The sequence below is a fragment of the Dreissena polymorpha genome, chromosome 5 (genome assembly GCF_020536995.1).
Source record: "Dreissena polymorpha isolate Duluth1 chromosome 5, UMN_Dpol_1.0, whole genome shotgun sequence".
Classification (NCBI taxonomy): Eukaryota; Metazoa; Mollusca; class Bivalvia; order Myida; family Dreissenidae; genus Dreissena; species Dreissena polymorpha.
In genome coordinates, this window is record NC_068359.1 from 62,927,531 (window position 1) to 62,938,530 (window position 11,000).

The following is an 11,000-nucleotide window of genomic DNA, read 5'->3' on the forward strand; positions in this document are numbered from 1 at the left end:
AACCGACTTCTATGAAAATTTATTTTTCATGTTTAACACTGTCAGATTTACATGTACATCTTGTCACTTTTTCTTTGGGAGTCTTTTAACTGTCTCTTTTCCCAGAGCCTTGCATGGGTTGCAAATTGGGAACACCACACGGTAAGCTGCAACGGCCTCCTCATCACGTGCTGTGTTTTCACTTATGCCACAATGAAAACACAAGTCTTTATTGATGGCCAAGTGTGAAGAGTAGTACGTCTTCTCAATGGGGACCTACAGCCCAGTTGAAGGCGCACAAATACCTTCCCTTGCAGTGAATCACCTACAAATAAATTGTTCAATAAAAGTTAAAAAATTGTATTGTTTTGTTGTCTTGTATGTTTTTCTTAATAATACTTTGAAAGTACAAATATTAGAATTTCACACTGTTGTCTTGTATGCATTAAGTTATAATATATAGAAAATGTAAACATATGTAGGTAGAATTTCAGCAGAGCTGGTGAAATACAACTATGCTTGACACTCAGTGTTTGCACATAAACCCTGCATTACAATTTTCAGCCAGACATTACTTTGTATTAATATTACTGGATAGAAAAGGTTAAATATTCAATATTCAAAATTTTCAATATACATGTGTAACTGTTATACCATCAGGTGTTATGACTGGACCACAGCTGTATGTGTATTTCTCAAGCAGGCGTTTCAGGCACCTTTCCTCCCTTGTCATGAGGGCCTTTTTGCTATAGATACACCGCGGCTTGTCACACTTGAAGCATGAGACAGTGCTGCATACATTCTGCACCACAAGCACTGTATTGGGACAAACCTGGAAACAAAGTGTTATATTTAAGGCAGTCATTTAGTATGAAGAAGTTTTAAATCGATTCACAGCGTTATTTAATGTAGTAATAATATTAGAAATAAATATGAAAGTTAAAATCTTTTATTTTCATCAATTTCTGACAGTACACTGTAACTCCAATATAGTGCGGTCCGTTATAACGCTGTGTCCAATATAACGCGGGGGGTCCTTGGATCCCGTTTTTTCTCCAACCTTCCATTTCTGATTCAAACCAATGTTATGCATCTTCATGTATTTTCAGAAAATTCAAAGATGGCGGCGATCACAGCCTGCTTGCTTTATCCGTCCGTTTAACCGATTTTAATCGATTTTAATCGATTAGAAGTTAAACGACACGAGAAAGCTAACTGGTGTTTACTTAAATCTACGTTAACTTGCTCACCTTTATTTTGTGTAAAATATGCTGCTTGTCTCTATTTCGGATACTCGACGGAAGGCCCAGGTCTTTATGTCCTTATCTCCGGTTATTTTTCCATAATTTTCCATGAATCTTCCGGAACAAGACGAAATTATTACGCATTGAGCGTAATAAGTCCACACAAAATAGTTCACATTAACTACTATTTACTTAAATCTACGTTAACTTGCTCACCTTTATTTTGTGTAAAATATGCTGCATTTTAGAGAATAGTACAAATAATTCAAATTAAGTTTCACACTAACATTCATGTAACAGTTTATCTGTATCTGTATCTGTATATATATTTCACACTAACATTCATGTAACAGTTTATCTGTATATTCCTTATTTACTTGACCATATACATAGTGGTTGAGGAAAACTTCTTTTGTTTTCCATCGTCCTATTTTCATTACTGTTTCAGGTAATGTCCCGATTGAAACTGCTTGCGTGGCACCTGTTGGTCTAAACGATTTAGCACTAAATCCTTGATCACTTAAGCCTGCAGCAGTAATACTGTCTTGTAAGATATTTGCAACGGTATCAGCACTAATATGTTTGTACGGTGCATTCAAAGCGATAAATAAGGGTCTATAATCACCCTGACGAAACTGCTCCGTTCTTTCAATATACATCTTAAGACAACTTATGGGATCACATGATGAATCATCACAAGGTGGAATGTTAATTTCAAATCCCTGTCTGTTTGTGTCATTTTTAATTGCCCAAAAATGTAAAGTCATTGAGCCATCATTTTCAAAATACACATCATCAACTGACATAAATGTCGGGTTTAGTAAATTTGTCTGCGGATCGAAGCTTTTCCCTTTTGGGGCCAAATCGGATGGCCGTGTCATGCACACAATTGCAAGAAGAGTTATAGCTTTCATACGTAGCATTTTTAAAGTTAGTTTGTCGTTAGATTCCATTTTATTAAACAACTGTACGAAAGCCTCTATTGGCATCGGTTTTTGACGAACCATTGGTCTCTTAGTAGCTGTTTTTACCAGTGATGTAACGAGTCTATGAATATCACTACTATCTGTAGGCGATTTCAGGCCCAATGCCTGGAAGAACGAGCTTAAAGCTGCTAGCGAAATCTTCAATGATGATTCTGGACGTTCAGACTTATCAGCGATAGAACACAAATAATCTGCCAAATGTGCTGTTGTAGAAGTATCAGTTGCCACATAGTTATGTAATTTGCAGAATACTAAATATTTTTTAATATACACATTGTAAGTAGATAATGTTGATTCAGCCAAAGAATGTACAGTTTGTTTTGCCGCTCGCGGGGACCAGCCTAAACAACGTAATCTGTTCGCCCACATACTCTCCAAGCGAAAATCTTCCATCTGTGATTTTTCAAAGGTTCCCTGGCCCCGATGGCCATCACTGTTCTTTTTGACATTGGAAGTTCCACTGGCAGGTCTATTGCCATTTGCGTTAACTGTCTGAACCATGGCTGCCCCGGCCAAAGAGGTGCTATCACTGTAGCTGTTGCATTTTGAAGATTTATCACATTTAACACTCGCGGAAGAAGCGCAAACGGAGCATTCACATAATTGTTCATTTGTTTCCAATTTGTTTGCGCAAGAGCGTCCACCCCGGATGTGAACGGGTCGTAAAATAGAGAATTGTATGTCTTTAGCTGGGTCGATGTTATCGATGCGAATCTGTCCACATCGTGTGGACCCCATTTGCGGTCGAGCATTTTGAACAACTGTGGATGAAGCATCCACTCGTACGAGGATTCTATTCGGGAGAGTAAATCCGCCCTCCAGTTTTGCGTTCCCGAAAGGTATTTCGCCTGAAGTTTTATGTTTGCCTTCATGGCCACTATGTGAATCGAACGCGCTATTGCGTCTAGGGATGCTATGGAACCACCCATACCATTTATCATTGCAACTGTAGTCACGTTGTCTGAGAGAACTTGTATGCTGCGATTGCATAAATCCGCTTTGAAAGATTGTATGCCCATTAGTACAGCTAATAGTTCGCGGTAATTGGAACTTTGTTGCTGAATACGAAGGGTCCAAAATCCCTGAGCTTGTTTGTGACTGTCTGTGAGCCATGCTCCCCAGCCTGACTTAGACGCGTCTGTGATTAATTGTGTATCTATTTGTTTGTTAACTACAAAAAAGGCGTTCCACTGTGAAACAGAGTCTAACCACCACTGTAAATCAGTATATGTATATTTGTCTAAGAACAAAATGTCACTCCAAGACTTTCGGGTAGCAAGTAATCTATATAAGTTTCTAAGAAGTAACTTTGCAGGAAATATACACTTTGACATGGACACACATTGCCCTGCGATTCTTGCTAATCCACGAGCTTGGATTTCCCCTTTAAATAACACTTTTTTAATATCGCGTTTCAATTTGCGAATACGTTCGGATGTGATACGAATTACACACTGTTCACCCGAAGTGTCAATAATATATCCCAAGTAAGGTTTAACATATGACTCCACTAAAGAAGACTTTTCAAAATTCACCACCCAACCTAACTCTTGTAAAGTTTTAATTAAAAGCTGTCTATGACTATTTATACATTTCTCTTCGGCTAATAAAATAAAATCGTCTACATACACTACAACTCGTAATCCCTGAGAACGAAGATATGTTATGACTGGTCGTAGAATTTTAGTAAAGAAATATGGACTACATGAGTGTCCGAACGGCAACACAGTCCATTTGTAATAATTACCACGGAACTGAAATCCTAACAGCTCTTGATGGTCCGGGTGTACTGGTACATGAAAAAACCCATTTTTTAGATCAGCAGTTACAATATAGTCTTTAGGTTGAATAAATGAAATTACAGTACTTATATCTTCATTCTTAAACTTGGGTGGTTGACATTTATTATTCAACAATCTTAAATCAGTAATAAGTCTATATTTTCCATTTTTCTTTGAAATACAATTTATAGGCGAAATACACATTGGCTTAGCCTCACATGGTACAACATGACCTAATAACAACAAGTCATTAATTTCTTTTAACAAAAACTGCGATTGTAAAGTAGAAAACTGCCTGTTTTCACAACAAAAACTTGGAATGTCACCAACTATAGGAAACTTAATACCATTGGCAATATAACTCAGAACAGTTTCAGAAGCACCTATCTGGCGCCATGCATCAAGATTTGATGCTAAAGTATTTCGCATTATTTTAATAACTTATTCTATCTCAACATCAGACTGTCGGTTGCCGGGTGTTTTAAAACGCGCTCCTTGCAACTGATCAAAAACATCGCGACGGCCCCTGCCGTAATGGTTACCTCTTCCACTACCATACGAAGGGTTACCAGAAAAAGACCGTCCACGCCAACGTCCTCTTGGCGGTGCATCAAACCGACGAATACTAGATAATTCAGCGGCTACACGTATGTTGTTAAGTGTTTCCCGATCGAAACCAGATGCGTTTCCTTGTAAACATCGAAAAATGTTTGCTGTAGGCTCATCGAAGTTGCTATTGACTACAAGTGAACCGTACTCTTTTTGCAAATAGTTAAGCTGTGCTGTAAGGGTGATATACACTGGCCCTAAATCACTAGGTTCATTCTCCTTAATTTGACTTAAGAGTTTAAAACATGTTTCAACATATCGACCACATTTTGATATAACATTAAGTGTTTTTTGGTTCTCTCTACGAATGCCAGTTCTAGACTCATGAAGCTTCAGATGAGGAGGTAACAATACCTTGTCTACCGTCTGTTTCACACAGTCAAATTGTTCCTGAATATTTTTAGGAATAGGACCTTCGGCGGTGGCTGCCGATGAGTCAGGACCGAGGGTAAATGGATTGGCCAAGTGTGGCAGATCAGAAGATTGTTCAATATTGGCCTGGTATGGCAAAAAACTGACTTCCGGTGGCGGAAATCTACTGGACGTTTTTGTTGTCGCAGAGCGACCACGGAAAGAACCTTGATTAAATTCAATTTTGGATAACCTGTCCTCTATGCGCTGTATAGCCTCATGGAGGGGATCTTTGTGCGCAGAATAATCACGAGTCCGATCCAAACATTCATTTATTTCTTCAGAAACACTCATTTCTAGACTAACATGTGCCTGGGCCCCGCCGTGTGTTTTGCACTTCCGGAACAAGACGAAATTATTACGCATTGAGCGTAATAAGTCCACACAAAATAGTTCGCATTAACTACTATTAATCTCTTGTGTAATGTCAATAAAGGTCAATAAAGGTGTGAAAACTTGCGAGTCAGTGTTTATTACATGTATTCTCTATCAGAGCGGCTCAGTGCGCTATTTTCAATAAGGTAAGTGCAAGTGGAATAATTATCAAATTAAAGTTATTCAAAACGATTAAAACATTTTTACTTTGATTTGATTGCAGTTTGTCCATATGAAAGGAGCGGCTGTGAAATTTACTGCGCACAACTAGTATACTGCGCAGCCAGAGACTCGTGCAAGCAAAGAAAGATGACGGAATATTTCACATTTCATAGCGAATAGATGAATTACCTGTTAATGTTTTGTATGTATCGTGTATTGTATAAACTTTGACAGTGTTATCGTTTATTATATGCTATACATGCTTGATAAATAAAAAGATCTTTGTTTATGTTTAATGTTTCTGTTGTTTCTGTACGTGTACGAATAATAAATTAAATAATCCTAACGATTTATTTACGTGCTAACGCAGTATACTTAACAGAGATTCACTTTAATTTTTGCCATTTATCAGAAAGTCCACTGAAAGCACGATTTTTACATGACGCGTATGACGCAATAAAACATTTCTTTGTACATGTGTCGTATTGCATTCAATCTAAATTTAAAGTCGCTCGCCCAATTAAAGCTCTGTCCCATAATGCACTGTACTCTTTTTCTGAAAATTGGCGTCGGCATATGGATGTGCTTATGAATCTCATATTTCTCGTCATAAATGTTAAAGATTATTTTTTTCGTAATTGATGCTGTAATTATATTGGATTATCGGATGCATGTGCACATTAGAAAAGCGGTATGTATTACGTTATCGTTCGATTCGGTTTATATGCAAGTATTTTCGGATGACAACAGAGCATGGCAATACACAGGACCTATATTATAGGCTATACTTTACCTGTTTTTGTATCCCCCTGCAATAAATTAGCTCAAAACTTATAACGCTGTCCGTTTATAACGCGGTTGCGTGGCTTGGACCCCGTCATCCGCGTTATATTGGAGTTACAGTGTATACATTTCTTGTATGAAATTTGTGCAAACAATTAAATATCTCGATTTGTGATCTCTGAAACGTCTAAAATTTTTCTGGGTAACTTTTTTAAGTTTGTGATAAAAGCAAACCTGGAGCTTTTTCAAAGTTTTAGCTACAGTCATGATGTTTCCAGATGGCATGTCAGCTTCGGTTGTCTCACAGCCGAGAACATCAACAAGTGGTTTGTGGTGTTCCTTGTCTGGCTTCAGCATAGGATCAGGGAGGAAGGAGGGAAAATTGCAAATTGACAGATACGCAGAAAGATATTTTGTCGTCTTCCGACAATGACTTCAACGACGCCATGTTTCAGCAATCGTGTGGAAATTGACGATAAAATCCGAAGCGCACCTAAATCAAGCGTTTTAGGATCAAAGATAAATAAGCGGAAAGAAAAAACGAGGGAACCGAAAATACAATTGATGGCCGGTTTTCGTGAATGAAAAAAAAAAGACTCCTGGAAGGCTAAAAAAAAATCGAGTCGCGGGCATTTCAGTGAGTCGGTCGGGTAACTCCAAACAAACAATTTATTAAGGTCAGCCTGAATCAATACAGGTTGTCACAGAGGTGACCCAAAGCCTCAAATGTTGCATGTCAACATTTTATTCCTCGCTCAGGCCTTTTTCTCCCTATGCCACGGGTTCGAAATTCGGCCCCATTCCCAATGCAAATCTGGTTGTTTTTTTCCCCAATTGATGATCTGATGACAATTGCTCAAGTTATTGAGCGGAAACGAGGAAAAACCCAATTTTACGATGAATCAAGGGCCGTAACTCAGGAGTGTGTGGGTCAATTTGGCCGATTATCAAACTTGACCTATATGTTATTGCCTTACACATTTTGATTAAGTTTGGTGAAGATCTGATGACAATTGCTTAACTTAATGACCGGAAACTAATCCGGATGGACTAACTAACTAACGGACTGACGGACGGTGCGATTTTAATATGCCCCCAGAACATAGGTAACATAAAAACCTGCATTTATCACACATCTTCATAATATTTTGTAAAATTTTAATAATATGTTATCAAAATAGTCGTTATTTACCAGTTAATGGCTTCTTTGAAATATAAGAAACACTTATTACATGCGATTATTTTTCCCAATTGAGCCAGTTTTGCAATTAATTGTTTCCCAAAATGGGGTTTTTCACGACACGAAATTCCCAAAATTCCAGTGTGGCGTTTTCCCAAAATGGAGCGGAAAAGGCCTGTCGCTAAACAACAGAACACAAATTACAAGTTTGAAAAGGCAGCATTTGGCAATTTTAAAGGCAAAGAATTTGTGTTCTTATTCTAAAATTCATTACATAAGAATTTATTATGAATGCATGAAATATAAAAAGTTGTAAAAAAAAGTGTGAGTACTTCATGGGTCAAAAGTTTAAGTCTACCAACATACAGATGGACATATGTATAAGGTGAATCCAATTTAACCTATATGACGCAAGAAAACCGTTATCTGTTTTAAAGTAAAACAGTATTTAATGATTAAATTCAGTATGGGCAAAATGATTAATTCTGTACTCACATAGGTCTTTAAAAGGGCTATGTCACCTTCATCAAGAGCTGAAATACAAAATTGTTGTTACAAGTAACAATTAAAAAGAAATCTAACAATTTATTATTCTATACATTATTCAACAGTGATATGTTTTGCCCGGAAATACCTGTTCCCTAGACAAAGACAAAAATGAACATTTTTCCAAAAATTCGTACCAAAATTTCCCCAAAAAAGGTTCCTGACCCAGAGCTCCAGATAAAAATTTGGTCAAATTCTTATTTACTCCCTATTTTAGAAATTAATTCTTATTTTACCCCCTATTAATAAAATTATTTCTTAACGATGTATTACCAAATTTTTTTTTTATTCATTATTTTTGACACATCAACAATTCAACATTTTGATTTATAGTCTTGAAAAAACCTGGCTTTCCTTCTCCGTTTCTTGCTAATTGAAAGAACATGCAGCGTGGACTTTTGACACTGAAATGGTTTTGTTTTGACTTCCACGCTTCGATACACCACTTCAGTCGGCCATTTTGATTTTTTATGTAAAACAGTCACTGACACTTCGGCTTAGGTCATAATGGCCTTTTGGTCGCCGTTAAAGTCATATCAAAAACTATATTTAACATTTAATTTTAATTACATTTTGAATAGGTATACTGTATATTACTTGTGTATAAAAATTACGATAAGTGTAATTACAAAGGTACAATAAACAGTAATGACACGCCTGCAATACTGGGAGAACAGAATCGAGACCGTTTGGCCTTTCGACCGTTTTTAGGTGTGGCTCTTCCTCACAGCAAACGCTTGAGTGACGTTGACTTAAAGTGGTAGTTTTAATTGAGCGCCTAGAAGAGACAGAACCGGGATGAAATATTTATCGTATATAATTTGCTACTGGAAGTTTTACGCACGTTCGAAAATTTTGAATTCGTGTTTTATTTTTGCAATGCGTAACTTTACGCAAGGATTCTAAATCTAAATCATTATTTAAGAAATTTAATGCGTTTTTACGCCTTTACGCATGTTATCTGGAGCACTGTCCTGACCTTTCCAAATTTTTCAATAAACTCATGGAACTATATAATATAGATTTAACAAGAGCTCCGCGGTCAGAGACAGATGGTCCTCCCAAACAGGGCCTTGATACAGGCAAACAGATTTAGCTATTGTATTTCTGTTGCATGTGAAAAACCCTTAAGTCATAAAATGACCAAGGCCAATACATCTGGTAAGGTATCAGGCGCCATGGTGGAGTCGTTGCTGAGTAACCATGGACATTTTGCAAGGCCGATGTATCAGTGAAAAAAAGGCAAATCAGTCAAATGACTTACGAGTTATCCATTGGAAATGATAATCCCATTCAATGGAATACTGACTTTGATCATGGACCGAAATTTCAATAGGGATGTTGCAGGGCTTTTTGTTCAATTGTCGATAGTGCGCTTTTGCGACAAAATTGATGCAACTTCCCTTCCATTTGGGAATTTTATAGACAGCAATTGGGAAACTTTGCTTCTAATGGTAAAGTGCTTTTCACGGTTACTTTATAAAGAAATAAATATCTATGGAAAATCAAATAACAAAATAATGACAGTACCCCACCCACTTTTATAACATGGAATGTGATAAAGCAGAAAAGTGTGTTTTTATTTTTCATAACCGTGTATATCAACAATTTTACCTTGTATCGGCTTCTCGTCTTTTTTGTCGTCTTTTACTTTTCTTTGGTCTGAACCTAAATGATCTGGCATCTTTTAGTTTATTGTTCAAAATAATATATAAGACAGCAAAATCATAAAAATCTTTTTCGTGTTTTGCGATTTCTACACCTAACTTTTGTATCGACTTAATCGATTCAAGGTTAAATTATAGTAAACACAACTCTGAATCAGCAACGATTTAGGTATACGGAAAATACGGCCAATGGACCTTACGGCCCAGACCATACGGCACAGATTTGCGCCCCATACGGTCCAGGTTTGCGGCCCGAATTTGCGTACCATACGGACCATATGTCTTTACGCCATGTAGATTATTTTAATACACGAAATACAACATTGTTTAGTATGCTGTGATACTATACATCTGTAATAACAGGTATGTGTATTAGTTAATACACATACCTGGTTAAAACTAAAAAAAGCGGGTTATGAAACGCTTGTGTTCATGATTAGTTCAATCAAGTTATTCATATTCTCAGATTTGTAACTCATTTTAATTGTGTAATCAAATATTCGTTTAAACAGTATGCATTTAAACAGTATGAATCACACAAACATGCACTTTCATAGATAAAATCTATTTTTTTTTATAAAATTGGACATTAATACTTATTAAAATTTATTAGATGCAGCTTGGTGACAACGTTGATAAAAATTTCTTACATCACTTAAAAATGTTACAAAAAGATACACGTGTGTTTTAAAAAAAAATCAATGCACGATTTATATCTTGTGGACAATACGGAAAAAGTTTATCATATATTTCGCGATTGAAAACACACGTCGATAACTTCAATCACATCGATTCTCACCAAAAACAGTTCATTAAAAGTAAAATGATTATTAGCGCTAATAAATTTACGGACAGAAGCTATCTTGTAAGACAATAATTAAAGTCTCTATAACGCTCAAAATCAATGAAAATTTAGTAAAGTATTTCGTAAAATGAATTTAACACCTACACAATCAGTGTTCCTTACAGCAATTAACTAGATGTGGTATGATAATATAGATTTTTTGTAGATACAAAATGCTCGTTTTTATTTATTTGTGACACAGTTAATTCCATTTTAATTTCCCGCGAATATATCTATTCATACGACACACAAACACCATGTAAGTGTTCATGTGTGTTATGAATAGATATCGTTGCGGGAAATTAAAATGAAATTAATTATGCACAACAATAATAAAAACGAGCATTTTGTATCTACAAACATATTTTTTACCAGACCACATTTGGCGTTGAAATTTCGGTAATGGCACAAGGAACACTAATTTTTAATTGGT

The 11,000-nt window shown here is 36.4% G+C and overlaps 2 protein-coding genes across 2 annotated transcripts in view; both read right to left on the bottom strand.

The window, feature by feature from the left end:
* LOC127881899 (26S proteasome regulatory subunit 7) overlaps nt 1-9,852 on the bottom strand; it is a 40,362-nt gene extending 30,510 nt beyond the window's left edge. The window contains exons 1-2 of the mRNA XM_052430102.1: nt 9,671-9,852; nt 8,006-8,043 (exon numbers count right to left, since the gene is read on the bottom strand). Of these exons, the coding sequence (XP_052286062.1) occupies nt 8,006-8,043; nt 9,671-9,740 (108 nt within the window). The 5' untranslated portion in view covers nt 9,741-9,852. The remainder of the gene's footprint in view (nt 1-8,005; nt 8,044-9,670) is intronic.
* On the bottom strand, nt 97-7,657 carry LOC127881900 (uncharacterized). Its single transcript, XM_052430103.1, has 3 exons — nt 6,565-7,657; nt 634-811; nt 97-304 (listed from the first exon to the last, which is right to left on the bottom strand). The coding sequence occupies exons 1-3, from the start codon at nt 6,685-6,687 to the stop codon at nt 183-185; spliced, it is 423 nt and encodes a 140-aa protein (XP_052286063.1). The 5' UTR covers nt 6,688-7,657; the 3' UTR covers nt 97-182.
* Nucleotides 9,853-11,000: the final 1,148 nt, after the last annotated feature.